The sequence below is a fragment of the Aethalodelphis obliquidens genome, unplaced genomic scaffold (genome assembly GCF_003676395.1).
Source record: "Aethalodelphis obliquidens isolate GAN/ISIS:26980383/991018 unplaced genomic scaffold, ASM367639v1 scaffold79, whole genome shotgun sequence".
Taxonomy (NCBI): domain Eukaryota; kingdom Metazoa; phylum Chordata; class Mammalia; order Artiodactyla; family Delphinidae; genus Aethalodelphis; species Aethalodelphis obliquidens.
Genome location: NW_020838023.1, coordinates 3,506,391 through 3,524,754, shown reverse-complemented (window position 1 = coordinate 3,524,754; position 18,364 = coordinate 3,506,391). Strand labels below are relative to the sequence as shown.

Below are 18,364 nucleotides of genomic sequence, written 5' to 3'. Positions count from 1 at the left end.
ACCGTTGTCATTGTAGATTATTTTAATTTTTTTTTTTTTCTTGGAGAATATTTTTTTTTTCTTGGAGAGGAATGCAAAAGGAAAAATGACTTACGTATGGGCAGTGAATGGTAACGTTTCTTAATTTGCTTAGTGAAATTGTAATCTTATTCAAATCAGAGTCTTTAATACATTTGCCTCTCACCTGTTATGAAGGGAAAAATAATGCCCTTTCTCTTTGATTTTCCATGATGTACACTTGCTCTATTTTAGTTATCCCATTTAGTGAAGTAGGCAGATGCTTCATTTTTTCAGATATATCCTACAGTTTCATTTAGACTTCTAGTATAAAGTCCTTAAAGGCAACCCCCCAAAATTTTTTTTGTAATTTTTTTATAAGAGTAAGCACTTAATGAAATTCTTTCTCTAAGATGTATATGGATACGTGGATACTCATTATGGCAAATATGACATTATTACTTATTTACCAGACTATCTCGTTTTACCTAGACTAGTACATTTGAAATGAGATATTTAAAATACAGAGAGCATAGCATGATGAAATAAAAGCCTAATAAAATGTGTTTGGGCCAGAATCAAAATTCTTTGAAATCGGATATCTAAATAGTGTGCATTTTATCTCAGAAAGGCTCGGGTTAGTTCTAGTGTCCAGATGACTGTTAATGGGCTTTGTGCTCTGAAGCATATGTTAATAGAAGTGATCATTATGGATTAATTTGATGTGAATTAATAAGAGATTTATTTGATGGGAGTTGTTTGAAGGTGATGACATTTAAATCTCAACAGGATTTAAGATGTCCAGAAATACCTTTAAAGATTCAGGAATAATCAATTCAGAGAGAGCAAATTAAATAGACATGGATAGCAAAGAACAGGATCTGACACTGGATTTATGAAGTTTGAAGCAGTTTACAGAAAAAGCGATCTACCATTGAAGTATTGCCCTGGAATCTGAAGAAACAGAAAACATTTAAACTCCTTCAACAATTCTTGGGTTTGTGAATTGGATAAACAGTGTTCTCTTGCATTTTATAGTTCACTTAAGCAATCTGATTTTGATCTGTATATATGGAGGAGACAGGATTCAAGTTTTTTTTTTTTCCCTAAACCAATGAGCAAACACATATGTTCTCTAAAAACTGAACTTTATATGTTGTTCATATGGAAGCTATCTAGTTTGCCATGAGCCCAAGATTCGACCTTCCTTTTATTTTGCTATCACTTGCTTAATTCTTTAAATTCTTTGTGGGGGACTTTTGATCAAAAGAAACAATTTGCTTTTCTTTTTTCTTTCTTTTTAATTTTTTAAATAAAAGCTACATGAAATGTGTAATTAATAACTCAGTACTCTTGGGCTGTTGATACAGACAAGCCTGGAAGAAACATATATTAAGGAGAAGACTATGATATCTTTTCTTTTTGTGTAAAGCTTTGATTTTAAACCCGTGAAAGATTTATTATCTGGAAAAACAATAAGAAAATGTCATCTGGTATTATATATTATGATGATAAGAGCTGCTGCTTATAATAAAAATCATACTCAGCAGAATTAGAGATTGAGATCAGATTACATAGTCTTGCTTCCCTATCTTTTTAGTCTTGTTCAGGTTTTATATATATATATAAAGATGTGTGTGTTTATATATACGTGTGTGTGTATGCATATCGATACACACACACACACACATATATATGTATATGTACATACATGAGAGAGAGAAAGTATCAGTTGAAAGTGTACCTAGTTGAAATTATTGCTTGGAAAAGTACTCAAAAGTTTCAGCTTTTTTTAGAAAGAGGAGTTCCTTATAATTTTTTCTTTACTTTTGAAAAATATCCTTCCTCTCTTAAAATGATGACAAATAATAAAATGAAGTCCCCTTGCTGGATGTGTTCAGACATAGCTGTTGTTGGATATACATGTGTTGAATGGATGAATGAAAGTTGGAGAAAATGGAAAACAGTGAATGGTAGGTGTCAGTGGTATTTATGCTACCCTTAGTTGTTGATGGCTTAATATTTTGTAATGTTTCAAGAAAATTGGGTAAAGCTTTTCTAAGGTAAAACTAAAGTGCTTAAGCTATTAACCAGAACCATCATGGAGTCTTAGAGGCAGAGTGCAGGTTAGAAATAATTTATTGTAATTCCCTCATTATACGGATAAGAGAGGCTCTGAGAAGGGATAAGGGCTTGCCCTTGATTACATCAGCTGGTGATCTGAATCAGGTTCAGAAACTGGATGTGTGATCTGTGCACCCTTCTACCTTCTTAGGTTTTGATTCTTTTCTGTGTTTCGGGTCAAGATGCCACAAAGAACATAAGAGTTTATATCTCTTACCTTCAAGGAGTTTCTCATCTAATGGAAATAAATTCTTAACTTCATTTGCATTGGATGGTTGTGTGTCTCAGCTCTCTTTTTAAATTACTACGATAGTTGTTTCCTTTGGTGGAATAATTCATTTGATTATCTATGGCAAGGTTATTTGAACAAGGTATTTCATAAATGTATGTGTGTGTATATATTTTTCTACATACATATTTATATACATACTTATTTATATAGATGAAATAAAACTAAATAATAGTTTAAAATATCTGGATAATAATAGAAAACTTAGATTCCTTTTGCTGTGAAGGTGCCATTTTGGGAACATAAGTCACAGTCATTTATAGAAAAATTTTTTAATAGTATATTTAAGCATTTTAATCAGTGAGATGATAGTCACCAGAATTATATTTTAAGCTCTAATGCTGATTGTTTCCACTGCGTAAACCTGTCTTAGTGATACTGTAACACAGAAATAGTGCAGTACGCTATTGCTTTTTTCTAATAAATTCTTCTACCAAAAATGCAAAGAAAACTTATAGATTTAAGTGTTAGTTTAGGAGGAGATAACAATAGAAATTGAGATTTTTGCAAATGGAATGTCTTATATCTCAGTAATAAAAATTAATACAGTTAGAGCATTTTTAGGAAGCTAAATACGTTTTGAACCTGCTTAACAATCTTGGCACGTAATATGCATTCATGTGTTTGTACAGGTGGAAAATGATGTGAATGTGGGAATGCTCACTGTTACCCTCTGGTCCCCTAGCCAGCCCCCAGGTCAGTTTTTATCTCATAATTAAATAGAGCACTGAAGTTGGCACTTTTGAGCCTTGTAGTACTCATTTAGGTTCTTCAGCTCCTCCTTGCCCAATTCACTTTTCGTTCATTTTTTTCCCCATTGTCTAAATGGTTGTCCATAGTGGACCTTCTGTAACTGGCGTTTTGAACTTTTGTGGTAGTCAGTGTGAGGGATATCGCTGTACAATAGAATGAAAAAGTTTAAAACAGAGTTGGCAAAACTCATGAGTAAGGCTCATTGATGTGATTATATATATATATACACACACATACACACACACGTGTATATATGTAGTACATCTGTTCAATTATATTATGACCATTAATGCAGTATCTGCCTCAATAATTTCATTCAGATTAAAAAAAAGAGATGATATAAGGATGGTTGAATGCTGGTTCAGTCATAGCTTTACAATCTTATTTATCAAGAGTGAAAATATGACTTAAAAATAGCTAAAAAGATAATACATGTTATAATATGTAATGTTTCTGTAACTCTTGGTAAGGCAAGAGTTAGATCTGATGCAAAATTCCCGATGGCATTAATAGCTCTTTTCTCAGCCTCATGGTATATGTACACTGGTACTGGGAGTCTGGAGGAGACTAGTTATGGGTACCACTCCATGTCTTTAGCTGTGACCGTGCAGTTAGGCAAGTGCACTTTGTATCTTTTCCAGAAGCAGGCCCCCTCCATGATTACTAATTAAGATGTTTTATCCCCACCCCAGAGTAGGTAAGTATTGTGTACCTTAAGGTTCAGGGGGAGTTCGAGGTTAACTAATTTTGTCAGCAGCACGGTCTGCTGTGAAAATGACTTCTATAATCTTTTATATCATGTTTCTCCTTCTCCTGTTGCTTTATTAAAGCCCAGGGGAGGGAGAAAATCTTGCCCAAGATTTACTCATGCTTTTATCAGGTATCTTTCCAGCAGCTTGCGGTGCTGGCATGTTAATGTGTTTTAGGTGTGATCCATTAAAATTGTTTACATCATTTAGGAAGGAAAATATGTTTTGTTTTGTTTTGCAGATGTACAGATCAGCTCTCAAAATGTCTTCTGTGTCTTCTGAGCGTCTTCTAAGACAATTGCATTAACCCTCCTGCTAGTTGACTAATAGAATTAATAATTGTAAAAAAAAAGCACTCTAAAGCCACATGCCTTATGAAGTCAATGCTGGGTATGATTTTACAAGTATGTGATCTATTTTTTCAAGTGAAATTGTTAACTGGAAAAGTTTTTGGCACACAGTACAATGTCATGCAATCTGTTATTTGTCTTAGAGATAATAACTTGAGGGTGGGTCTGGTCTTACGGTATCTAACTTATGAGTTGCTAGGGGAGTTTCTTCCACTTAGAAGTATTGCGAATGTGCTTATATTTACATAATATGTCATTCTGAAAAATTATAGCGATGTAATTCCAGTAAAAAATTATTTTTTCTCTACTTCAAAGTGTAGTCAACTAAATTAACCATGATTTTTTTTAAAAGCAGCTAAAAAGAACATGCCCCTTCCCCCCAGAACAAAAAAAAATAAAACCCAAATGACCTCTCTGATACTTCTTTGAAGTTTTAGCAGTTTAACATTCTTTGCAATGTATATTATTAAGGGCCCTATTCAGTGAGTCATATGGCTTGTAAAGGTCTGTTCTTGGGTGAAAGAATGAACTGAAATTTGAAAGGATAATAATTTAATCAAATTATATTTTCTCTCAGTCACTATAGATGTTGGTTGAGTAGTTTTTAAACTATGACCCATTACTATTCTTCATGATGATAATAAATCAGCAAGATCCAACTTTTTTGTTCTGGAAAATACATTAATTTTTTTCAATTATTGACATATTTATATCTGTTCATTTCTAAGTATTTTATCTTAGTTCCCTTGCTGTGTAAGATGTCGCTGTTTTTCTCATCTCCTTGACCTTAATATATGGGCATAAACCATTTTCTTTTCATTTGAATGGAAGGATAATCTTAATGAATTGGATTATTTCATCCTTTTTTCTTCATGAATCCTGCCTTTCATATAGGTTTTTATTTTTTCTGTGCAGCCTTATTTATTTCATCTTGGTGCGTCACTGTTAGATTTTATTTATATGATGGAGGAAATGTTAAAATCCAGTGGAAAAACAAACAAACAGGAAATTCTGGAGGGAAATGCATGAAATGCGGTACCAAATCATCACATTTTTGTATGCAGGAATGACTGATACTCTATAAACTAGTATTTCCTTTTCTATAGGCCAAGTTAAAACAGTACATTTTTGACTCAAACTCTTATATTTTAGACTGTAACTAATTTCTTTTAAGCTTCCCTTTTATTCTTTACCTTTTAGTTTTCCCTTTGTTGACCACCAGTAAAATTGCCCTCCAGTCTTCCATGTGTTGGTACAAGTTCCCAAGTTCTGGCTGTTCTGACAGAGGAATAGAGGTCTAAAATGTCAACAGCAACAGATAAGACATTAAAATGCAAACATTAGAAGATAAATTAGTTAGCCAGTGTTCCATTTTTTTTCTAAAGATGGTTACCTGACTTAGTTAATTTTAGGAGCTAATGGTAATGACACCAAGGTGAAGACCATACTCCCTCCCTTGCCCCCACGCCGGGCAGGTTTACACGCCTCATGACTATCACCTTCACTAGAAACTCCAAATGGTTTTTCTTTTGGTTGTTGTTCTCGTTCCAAGTGGGAGATTCTGTGGATATTTTGATGACTAACGTTCTTGGTGTATAAGAAGAGCAGTATACTCTCTTAAGTACAGTTACACTATTTTTGACATTATTCAAGAAAGTGAATTATTACCTTGTAACTGATTCCTTATCCTGTATCTAGTGCATTATCTTGGTTCAGTGATTCATATTACACAAATTTTGCTTGACCAGCTTTTCAGAAGCGAAGGTTTACCCATATATCCAAAGCCAGTGTGGTTCCTCAGCACTTGTGGGAGATTATAGATGAGAATGACTAAAACATGCTATTAATTTAGATTTTCTAAGGACATTTTGGATAATCATGGTGTAACTAACTCTGTTAAATTCGCCCCTGTGGTAGCGTCAGCTAGTAAATAAGGTGGATTTTTCCAAGAGACAGTTGGGATGACGACGTACATAGCCCTGGCAGTTTTTCGGCTGGAGGATTAAGGAGCACAGGCCATGAAAGTCAGTTCTCCACAAGCCTTTGTTACTGCATTCTTTTATCGACACTGTACAATTTGTTTCTTATCTCCTTATACCCTTAGAATTCTTATTCATTAGACTCCCCACAATGTCCTTATGTGGACCCTACCTTGAAAGGCACAGTTGAGCTAGCATGTGAAGGTGACCATAGGAAACTGCTAACAGTTTGCCATGTTGAGCTACGAAATGGCAATGTCACGTGGTTCAATTGAATATTTTACTTTCGTCAATTTCCAGTGTGCTCCTGATGTTGGGATTGGTACTGTTTCCACCATGCTGTGCCTAGAAACCCTGGCCTTAGGTGGGTTCTCATCATGCCAGATGGAGTCCTAGTAAAACCCAACCTGGCCACTATGATGTGTACCAGGTCCCCCTTCTTTCAGGCAAGTCCCCCAAAGGGGGCTTAAAGTAATTTATAGGTACGGCAGAGATAAAACATTTGTTATCCTCCATTTCTGAAAGTAAAGGGGCAGTTTTCACTTTGTTTGTAACATGCTCTTTCTGTCTTTTGACTATGAGGATATTTTGGTTGAAACTGTATTGATACCTTGGTTGCACAGTGTGTAACAATATCGAGTTTCACTTTATAGTTGTTTGTATACACATGTACGTATCACAAATAAACATGTAATATACATTCTATAAACATAAACAGGTGTATATATTCTATGAACATAACGTGTACATATTACACATAGTATATAACACAGATAAATATAGAAGCACTTACCTATCAACTCTTAAGAAAGAAGCTGAGCAAAAAATATAATTGGCAGCCAAGGTTAAGTAATAGGAATGATAGAGCTAGTAATAATAATACCTTGGTATTCATAAAACCATTTAAAAATAACAAATGAGCCACCCTTTGTGACAAAAATAATTCTAAATGTAAATCGTTGGCATCAGTCTCAAGTTTTTGCTATTTTTTAAAAAAAACAGCAGATTTTTTTTTTCCTAGAGAACATTTTTTATTATGTGCCTTAAAAAAAGCCTTGAATAGAGTAAGTAAAATGTTCTAGATTAGACTACATGCCTGCAAATTTCAACTAACCCCATATCTTCCTTTTCCTTGTTATTTTTACAGATATGGTCCGGAAAAAGAACCCCCCTCTGAGAAACATTGCTAGTGAAGGCGAGGGCCAGACCCTGGAGCCTGTCGGTACAGAAAGCAAGGGATCTGGAAAGAACAAAGAATTTTCTGTAGATCAGATGTCAGAAAACACGGATCAGAGTGATGCTGCAGAACTAAATAATAAGGAGGAACATAGCTTGCATGTCCAAGATCCGCCTTCCAGCAGTAAGAAGGACTTAAAAAGCGCAGTCCTGAGTGAGAAGGCTGGCTTCAATTATGAAAGCCCCAGTAAGGGAGGAAACCTTCCCTCCTATCCACATGATGAGGTGACAGAGAGAAATATGTTGGCTTTCTCATCTCCAGCTGCTGGGGGAGTCTGTGAGCCCTTGAAGTCTCCTCAAAGAGCAGAGGCAGATGACCCTCAAGATATGGCCTGCACCCCATCAGGGGACTCCTTGGAGACAAAGGAAGATCAGAAGATGTCACCGAAGGCTACGGAGGAAACAGGGCAAGCGCAGAGTGGTCAAGCCAATTGTCAAGGCTCAAGCCCAGTTTCAGTGGCCTCAAAAAACCCACAAGTGCCTTCAGATGGGGGTGTGAGACTGAATAAATCGAAAACCGACTTACTGGTAAATGACAACCCAGACCCGGCACCTCTGTCTCCAGAGCTTCAGGACTTTAAATGCAATATCTGTGGATATGGTTACTATGGCAACGACCCCACAGATCTGATTAAGCACTTCCGAAAGTATCACTTAGGACTGCATAACCGCACCAGGCAGGATGCTGAGCTGGACAGCAAAATCTTGGCCCTTCATAACATGGTGCAGTTCAGCCATTCCAAAGACTTCCAGAAAGTCAACCGTTCCGTGCTTTCTGGTGTGCTGCAGGATATCAATTCCTCAAGGCCTGTTTTACTAAATGGGACCTATGATGTACAGGTTTGTGCTTCGTATTGTGATCTCTTTGTACAGAAAAAGTTGTTAGTAACGAAATGTGAATTTTTACATGTTTGTTAAAATCAAGCTCCCAGTACCAAAGGGGTAGCCTGCTCAATGGAGCAGAAGAGACAGACGCACTCTGTAGCTGTTTCATCCAAATGTGTATTCAGAGTTATCTTTAGCCTCTCATCATGGAAAATAATCCCAACATTTCTATTAGGCTGGGAAAAGTTTTTTCGTGGAATTAGCTTGGCTTCATATTTCTGGACATATTTCATGGTAATTTGATGTTTTCAGAGTCTTCCAAAAATGGCACTAATCTTTATGGTTCTACATGATAGTAATTCATGCTTTGTTCTAGTTTTAGATTATATATCTTTTGCTATAGCCTTTACTTCAGGGAGGGTCTTTCCTGTGTCTTGGATGAGGATTTAATTTTACACTCTGCCAAACTGGACCAGAGTTGGGTCACACTGATGGTTGCAGAGATGTACTACTGAAAAGGCAACATAATTGCAAATGAAACTTTGGAAATAAAATTTTAAAAATTGATTTAAAAAGAAGTCAATGTGAGTGTAAGTACTAGGGACACTAGAATGACCTTGGTGTGGACCAATAAAGCATTCCTTACTGCGTTTAAAGAAAATCATAATTTATGAAAGCATTTAGTAGTAATTTAGATTTCCACTTTTATTAAAACTGGCATACCTTTTTGATCTACCCCTTCTGTGTTAGCTTAAGGCATATGTGAGATAAAAAAAAAAAAACCCTACCATTTCAAATAGAATGAAATGCAGAACGGACTCTTAAGTAATGTATTCATTTCATTTTAGCAATTTTAGTATAGTTGAAACGGACAGTCAGCTTGAGAAAGTGTATTAGTTTCTGTTACAGTCTGTAGATTTTTATTGTATTATTAGGCCAGTGATTTCAAAACATATTAGGTTTAATATTAACCTTCTTTAGGAATGATTAGAAGAAGTACCTGAGAACTAATGAAATCTCATCACACTTATTTGACCTCCTCAATCCCTGAAAATATCAATCATTTTTATCAACTCAGTAGCTACAGCACATTTGTTCTAGACCTCTCTTTTGACCTAGTGCCAATTAAGAAAGACAGGCGAAGGGGTTATAAATAACAAGTAATGAATATATTTTGCAATACTTGTAAGAAGGATCAGAAGAGAAATTTCCAAGTCCTTTAAAAACGTCAGAATGGCAATCTTTTCACTTTAAGGGAGATAAAGAAGAACTCTTAAAAAGCCAGTTTCATCTTTGTAAAGCTCTCAAAATTCCATCTTACTTTGTGAATTTCCACAAATAGAATGATTTCTGTGGTGCAGCAAATTAAGCCAACATAGTTATTATGCATGAAAGCTACATGCTTTGAACTGCTGTCTTATTAAAGATCATTTCACTGGCTTATGTCAGATACATTCTGCTGTCAAACTATGATTGGAAAGCAAATACGTGTTTTAGATAAAAGGGTTAGAAGTGAATAATGTCAGTATGTGAAATGGTGTTTTATAATTAGCGAGGAATATGATGTTAATACCTGGATTTCCGGCCGGGGTTTCAGTTTGTTCACTCTGGGGACAACTTCTGAGGGAAGCTGATCTGGGCTGTCAGGAAGGCTCTAAAACGAAGATTACTAAGGGCCTATAGTTTGGAAGAATTCAGATTTTTAAACACACTTCCATTTCCCCCAAACAGTTATTTGTTAGGTTCCTAGTTATTTATAGTAAAGTTTATGTTTGGGTAGAACAAGCTGGACACTTTTCCTGGGCAGTGATTTTAGAAATAAAACAGATGTGGGAGCTGAGTTTGAACTAATAGAACTAGAAATAAAACAGCTGATCCTAGACTCTGCTGTCTCCTAAATCCTCGCAGCAGTGCCCAGTAAAGAAGACAGAAATGGTAGGAAATCGCACGGAGGGAGATAATCTTGTTAAAATCAATTTTTTTTTCCAAAGAGAAATAATATGGCTAAAAATAGAAAACAGGGATCTATGGAAAAAGTGACTGATTCTTTCGAAGAAACAATTGGAGAGAGAAAAGAAGCCTAAAGAGAGTTAACTTTCTTCAGTTTGGGAAAAGCACACTAAATGTACTTTAGGCCAAGTGTTAATCTTGAATACTTTACACACACACCAGATGTTGATGCAGAAACATGTCTGAAGATAAATAACTTATTAATATTTTTATGCTGAAATAAATATCAGGCAGCTTTGCTCTATGCGTACATTGAATAAAAGCGCATATGAAATCCCCCTTTTTCACCCGCATATGTTTGTGTTGCTGACATGCCGTTTGAGAGGTTCTTTCCTGCATGTGAGCTGTGTGGAGACTAAAAGCTGTGGGAAGTAAAATGCTGACTTCAGAATTTCTTTAATGCAGTTTTGTCAGAAATTGATAGCAAGTTAATGGCTTGTGTGTATTCTGATAAAGATGTTGGTAAATACGGGGATTAAAGACAAATAATCATTCCATTCCAGGAATTATTGATACCAATCTGTAATTTAAGCTAGTTGAAGTAATAGATGAGCGATTCATTAATCTTTTTCAATTAAACTTTTTTTTTTTTTTTTAACATTCAGGACAGTTGGTGGTTAATGATAGATTTATGACATTTTAGGCCAAGAAAAAAGGAACAGAAGCCAGAAGTAGAGGACTTAAGAACTCTGTGGCTTTGATCTATATTTTGGTTTGGCATGGATGGTTTTAAATAATTCAAAGTGACTTGAGTGCAAACATGAGATATACGGTTGGGGAAAAAGAAATAATTTAAACAAATTTTAAGATTTCTAGTTCCAAGTTCAGATTATTTGACCTATATTGAAGTTAATATAGGAAGTTTTGACATGCTTTTACTGACGGTATCCACTTCTGTGTAAGTTTTATTACACATCATGAAGTCAAAGAATTACAAATTTGTAAAAATAGTGTCAAACAACGTTTCTTTGTCCTTCATAATCGACAAAGCCCCGGCCAGATAATGGAGGTCATATTAAGGGCCATCATAAAATCTGGACAGTCATTTCTGAGTCTGTTGAATTCAGATCCCTCACACACCATGAGGTAGCATACCCAGCCCTGGAATCAGAAGAGATACAGACCTTTACCAAGAAAAAATAAGGAAAAATATAATGGCTAGCTTAGGACTCATTGACTTGGCCCGGATGTTAGTTTCTCAATTTTTAAATTTCCCCTGCGTGTTTTATCAATTATTGTGCTTAAAGTTTTAAAAAGAATGGCTGTGGCATGGTGGCTAAGCCCTTCCTGCAATTTTTACTACCTGTATTTAGCCCTTGAGGCTCACGTATAGACTGATAATAGGACAAGAGATTGAGTTCTTCAGAAAGTAATTACAGCCTCTTTCTTTCTAATCTGCTTTATCATGCTTATATTTAAACCATCGCTGAACGGAGGCCTGCACTGTTAAACTCGGACTTTGCTGTTTCATTAGGGCTTAATGTGTGGTGCATTAGGGTGTTTGCATCATCTTTATGGGGGAGCTCTTAGCCCTCAGATCAAGTTATAAAAGTCGGAGTCTTGTCAAGTTGTGCTTCCCACGGGAAAGTGTTCAAGCTAGCCCAAGTTTATAAATGCTCACAATGTATATGGTGCCTTTTCATATTAGGAAACCTTTCCTGTTATTCTGCATTATTCAGGCCTCTAAGAAGGGAGCTACAGGATGCCAGCTATTAAATTCATTTTGGCCCTGAATGAAATTTTAAGGTTAACAGAAGAATCTCAGTGATTGTCTTGTGTTTGAGCTAGGAGCACTGAGTTTCTGTTTTATAAATATTTTTTATCAGAGTTGCACAATATGTCATGTTAGAAGCAGGAAGAACAGATTTTTTGAGCTAGGAAGTCATCTTTTGTGTTTGTATTTTCAATATATTTAAGTCCATGAGCTTTATAGATTCTTAACATGTGCCCGTACATTCATGTGAACAGGGGGTTACAGTTTGGTCTGGAAAAAAAGGAAAATCCAGAGAACATTCATCTCATTTTGGTCTATTTTGAATTTTCTTGAATTTTAGCCTCCAAATATTTATTTTTTGCCTCGCCGTTTCCTTTGATCCTGGAGCAGGAGGGAAGCTGTAGATCTTAGCAGGTTCTGTTGCTTTGTTCTTCTGAGTTGAGGACAATTGCTCTTTAGAAACGCTGGTGAATGAGACTTGAATCACTTCAGACTCTCTCTAGAGTATGGAATGTTTGGCATATGAACCCGTACTTATTTTCAGGACCGTGTCTCTTTAACAAGTAATAAAGTGTGCAAAATAAAACATATGCTCACCCTAAAGCCATAAAAGCAAAGCAATGTTCTGGCATTTACCAGGTTATTTTCATCATGAAGATAGCCGAGCTTTATAATGTAGCCACCCGGATGGAATAGTTTGACCATCTTCATTAATCCTTTTACCTGCATGATGGTTAAATCTCCATTTGGCTTCGTTACAAGAGGGTCAGTATGATAAATGTCAGTCCCTCTTTGATTTTCAGTCTATTTGCCATCGTTTAGAGAACATGTATCACTTTCTTGAATATCCGTATTTCTCTCTAAGCAGAATGTTTAGAAGAAGGAATCATGGTTATCAGTGCATTCAATCGAATTTAGCATTATTCAACTCAATAAAAATTTTATCTCCACATGGCATGTTCTGCTAACCATATCACGTCAGCAGATTATTCAGTGCTTTTTGTTTCTTGGGTCATTGTAATTATAGCATATGTACAGCTGTCGGAAACACGGATACATAAGTAGTATGCTAACTCCAGGAAAGTGGGAAAAAAGAGCAGTTCTCTTTCATTTTCTGGTTTCCTTCCTGGAGTCTGTGTCTGAAAATCGTTAGACCATAGACCTCTTGAATTCTTCATCATATGATTCTAAAGTTTAAAGTCAATGTTATGCATGTTTAGAATATCAGAGAAGACCGTGTTTAATTTTAATTGGAAATCAAATATAAAATTTATTTTTCTGTATTACTTTAAATATTATCTATCCTTCTTTTATTTTTTAGCTTCCATAATCAAAATTACACATATGTCCTGTTTTTTCCCCCAATTTTGGATTCAGTCCTAATAAGAGTTAGCATTTATTAAGGGTTTCTTACGTGTATATGTAGATCTAAGCTCTTTACGTGTATTAATTAACTCATCTTCATAAAAACCTTTGAAGTTGACACTACTATTATGTCCATTTTAAAAAATGAGGAAACAGACATAGAGGGATGAAAGTAACCTGCCCAAGCTCACAGAGTTGAAGTGGGGTAAAGGGGGTGTAAACCAGGGTCAATAGGCTACAGAATGTTGTCTTCACAACCACCATAATATATGGCCTTCCCAGTTGTAAGACTGAGTTTACTGCAACTAGAAAAGCAACGGAAGACAGACCAGCCGCATGTAAGGGAGCTGATATAAGACTGGTACACCAGGGCTGTTTGATGCATACTCTGTGAATTGCATTGAATTTGGGGACTTCAGTGATTTCTTTGAGATGATCTCTTATCCAGACCCTGGAGTGTAATGCTGCCTTATTTGAGCTTACTAGCTTATAATTGAAATCATTGAAAAGAGAATTAATTTTGCTGATTTGTCTTTTCTTAATTACTGTGATTCATTTTCACTGGTCCTTTGGCTGCAGAAACTAGTTCTGATAGAGTGCATAAGGGCCAAATTTTGATTTTATCAATTAAGGATGAAATGTTTTATCCCCACATTAAGGGACACGTCATCCGTGTATTTGATTTACTTCATAGCCCCCTTGTTTGAAGGACTTCGTTTTAGGATTTTATGATTCAGTGGATGGTCTGAGCATCGTATTCCCCTCTTTTGATTACTAGGCACAATTTAGGTTGGTTTTTCTATGAAGATTCAGTGTTAAGGAGATGCACCCAGCTTCCATTTATGTTCTCCAAGGCTGGGTGATTAAGGTTTTACTCTTTGCCTTTGAGTAAGTAATGGAATGGGTGTGGAGGCAGAGGAACTCAGAATACTTTTAGACTGTCTAACTTGAGTGTGCTCATTCCCCAGCCATGCTCAGAGCTGTGTGAGGTCCCCAGATGCTGAAAGTGAAGAAACTGGGGACTACCATGAGGGGCTTGGGAATTCAAAGAGAGTCTAATTGTCCAGCCATTCTCCTTTAATATTTAGATGACCTGTTGGTGTAAGATAAAGAACACCTGCATTCTTTCATGAGTCCAGTAACATATTGGGAATCTTAATAATAAACAGTCGTTTGTTCTGAGACCTGTTTTGCCAGCTGATGGGCAGGTAGCTCCACCTCGATATTCCAACTGGCACCTCAAAGTCGACGTGTGTAGAAGTAAAGTTGTTAGTTCCTTCCCTAAAACAACTTTGTGTTCCTCTCCTTTTTTCTAGACTCCCATTTTCAAGTCAGTCAGGCCGGAAATGTCAGTTCTCCTGGATGTCTTTCTGATTTGTATCTCTCTCCAGACAATGGAGTGATTTGTCCTGGCTTTCCTTCTATATTCTTTCCCCGGCACCACGCTTTTTTGTTTTTTTTAATTTATTTTATTTTATTATTTATTTTTGGCTGCGCTGGGTTTTTGTTACTGCGTGTGGGCTTTCTCTAGTCGCGGCGAGCGCGTGGACTTCTCATTGCAGTGGCTTCTCTTGTTGTGGAGCATGGGCTCTAGGCGCATGGGCTTCAGTAGTTGTGGCACGTGGGTTCAGTTGTTGTGGCTCGTAGGCTCTAGAGCACAGGCTCAGTAGTTGTGGTGCACGGGTTTAGTTGCTCCACGGCATGTGGGATCTTCCCGGACCAGGGCTCAAACCCATGTCCCCTGCATTGGCAGGTGGATTCTTAACCAATGCGCCACCAGAGAGGTCCCGCCCCGCCCCCGCCCCGCCAGTGGCACCACCCTTAATGTTTACTTAGTAAATTCTTAGTGGCTTATTTACTTATTTACTTTCTCTTTCTGTTCCCTTCTGTTCTTTCTCTTCTCATCTGCTCTCCCTTCCTTCCTCCCCCTTCTTGCCTTCCTTTGGTTTCTGTTTCTTTCTGTTCTTTTTCCTCCCTGCTTCCTCTTTATCCTTCCTTTCCTCCATCTCTTCTCTTACCCATCCTCCTTCCCTCCCTTCCTTCCTTTCTTTAATTTTTAAAAATTTCACTTAGAGATCTGTCTTCCTGTGTTCTGTAGGAAGTATAGGTCTACTTTCTATAAAAAAAGTAGATCGTTTTAATTATACTTGTGTAAGTCAGTGTAGACTGTCCATTAAGACATCACTTTTCCAAATTCTCTCTCACCCCCGAACTTCCTCCACATTTCCTGAAAGCAACTTGCACTGTTTCATCCTCATTTATGCTTTACTCATTTTGTTTCCTGCAGCTGAGAAACCTTTCTGAGATCACTGCCTTTGAGGCTCATCCCAAATGCCAACTCATCTGTCCACAGCTCAGTTGTCACCTCCTTCCGGAAGTCTTTGTGGACCAGTCAGTGTAGGTTAGGGGCTTTTCCTCTGTGTGGTCATGGAACTTGGTACAGCTTTCAGCAGAAGCACATATTCCACTGTTGTCATCTATTTACCTGGGAACTTTATGCACTAAAATGCAGACACGTTGGGGGTTTGGGACTTTGTCATTTCCTTGTGTCTCCCAGTGCTTGGCACATAGTAAGCATGCCACAAATCTCCCTTCCCTGGAGGAAGGATGTTCCACAGTGATTCAACTCTGTTTTCTCATTAAGACCCTCTTTAGAACAAACATGCAATTATTACTTATCTCCATTATGAGCCAGCGGCCATGGCAGATCAGCTGGAGGAGAGGACCGCTGTGGATAACGTACTCAGTCTTATCATCCACTTGCACTGCATTTTCAGTTTTCTTTTGCATATTTTCCCCTAAAAGATTACCTTCTAAATTAGTGAGACTGACTTTAAGGTTTTACCCGTTTTCTATCTGTCCAAATACCAAATAACCATAGAAAATTAGATTGATATTATGCTGAGTAAAATAAGAAAACCAGTTTGGGATAGACTGTTTATTATTGTAATACAAAACATTTATTATAAAAATGTAGATAATTAAGGATAAGCAGTATTTTATCCTTATATTTGCACCTCTACCAATTTAGGTTTTGCCCTCACCCCCCAAAAAATTAGCTGGCTCTTATAAATCCAATGACAAAGATGTATATGGGATTTATACCAGCGACACAAAGAATAGGCTATGATAGCATGTGACTGAGCTGACTGCCGTTTAATTAGATTTGTTATTGAAATTTTTAAATACTTAATTTCCATCAAAGATACATCGTTGAGGCACACCCTATATTCTGCAGTGTGTTTTAAAGAACTGTGCAACGCGGAAACATTCCCTATGTAGATTAGCACATAGATTCTGGATTTAGTTATTTTCAGCCAAGATTGGCCCTGGCAGATTTCTTCACGTTATTTGTGACTTCAGTATTTGAACAGTGATTTTTAACAACTTAGTTTTTTACAGTCGTGGTTTGACTTTTTTTGACGATCAGCCTGTAACCTCAAGTCCTTTTAAATTAGTACCCTCCTAATTGTCTCTGTTGCTATCAATTACAGTCCTTGAGTATGAACCACATCTGAGGAAGAGTTTGTGTTTAGTTCAAACAACTCTTTTTGTTCCATTGAAAATAAGTACATTTGCTAAAGTGTCATTTTAAGAGTTCTGAGGCTTTAGAAGATCTTTCCCTGTGACATATTCTTTTAGATACTATTCTTACTAGGTTTTGTTCCATATTATTAGGAGGAAAGAGCTAAATTGAGGTTAAAGACCTTGAAAAAAAGCCAACCTTTTATATTTTTAACTTCTATAGTGAAACATTTTTGTGAAAAGCCATATGTAGATAAATTATAAATGAAACGCATGGAACAAACTACATGGAAGGAAGAGTTTTTAGAACTGAGGTTAAAATAGAATAAAAAGACATCACAGTGCTCAATCAGTGAAAAACAACTTAAAATTTGTTCTTTTTCATGCCTTAACAGGTATCTTGGGTGTTCCTGTATAGCTCTAATTCACAAGCGAATGACCCCATAGTCGTTTGTTTTTGGGTTGAAAGATGCAATTTGTCTTGTTTTTTGAAGAAACCCATATGTCAGGTTGAGTCAATGATAATAGGGCCGTGAATTAGTATAGCTCCCATAGCCCAAGTAAGTGGGAGATTTCACATCTCCAATAACTAGTTCATTCATTCAACCAAAGTGTATTGAGCTCCTGCTTACTTCCAAAGATGAATGTAATACCATTCCTTCAGTCCAAGAAGGAATGTAAATGGAAGCATTAGCTTAGTAACAACAGAACTGAACTTTTACGTTTACAGCTAAGAATACTAGGGGTGACAAGTATTTGAATTTGACTTTACCACTTCCCCTTCTGTTTAGTCTTTTCATTTCATTGGTGGGAGAAATTCAGAGATAGTTCATTTTATTAAATAATAGTCCCATTCATGTGAATAATACTGTAGAGTGTGCTCTGATATGGTATTCACCAGCTACGTGGGGCTATTTAAATTCCAATTCATTAAAACTAAATTTATGAAAAATTCATAAAAATGACAAATTAAATTAAAAAAAATCACTTCTTCAGTTGCACTAGCTCTGTTTCAAGTGTTCAGTAGCACTTAGCTAGTGGCTGCTGTATTGGACAGGGTAGACTACAGAACATTTCCGTCAATTCAAGAGTTCTGTTGGACAGCAGTCATGTAGACTTTTGCAAATCACTTTTTGGATGCATTCTCTCACGTTATCCTCACGATAATCCTATAAAATGGCAAAGTGTACAATATTATTTATAGCCACAAAGATGATGAAACTGAGGTGCCAGAAGGTTAAATAGTGTGTCTTTCTACAGGATTTAACTTGAGAACTTCCCTTGGGAGCAAACAAATGCAAGTAAAGATACATACAAATAAAGGATTTTACCTACAATTTTTTTTTTTTTTTTTTTTTTTTTTTTTTTTTTTTCGGGGCCTCTCCTTTTTTTCTCTTCCCCCTTTTGGGTGACGGGTCGCGGCCCCGCCGCCGCGCCGCCCTGGCTTT

The 18,364-nt window shown here is 36.5% G+C and overlaps 1 protein-coding gene across 6 annotated transcripts in view; it reads left to right on the top strand.

Annotated features, from left to right (window-relative positions):
* The window catches only part of TRPS1 (transcriptional repressor GATA binding 1), a 255,381-nt gene that overhangs the window by 40,409 nt on the left and 196,608 nt on the right, over positions 1 to 18,364 (top strand). For 3 of the 6 annotated variants that reach the window (XM_027092539.1, XM_027092541.1, XM_027092542.1), the window contains 2 exons: positions 4,154 to 4,316; positions 7,389 to 8,317. In XM_027092539.1, the coding sequence (XP_026948340.1) occupies positions 4,280 to 4,316; positions 7,389 to 8,317 (966 nt within the window). In that variant the 5' untranslated portion in view covers positions 4,154 to 4,279. Of the gene's footprint in view, positions 1 to 3,042; positions 3,107 to 4,153; positions 4,317 to 7,388; positions 8,318 to 18,364 lie in introns of all 6 variants that reach the window. The other 3 variants (XM_027092540.1, XM_027092543.1, XM_027092544.1) reach the window with 3 other exon arrangements.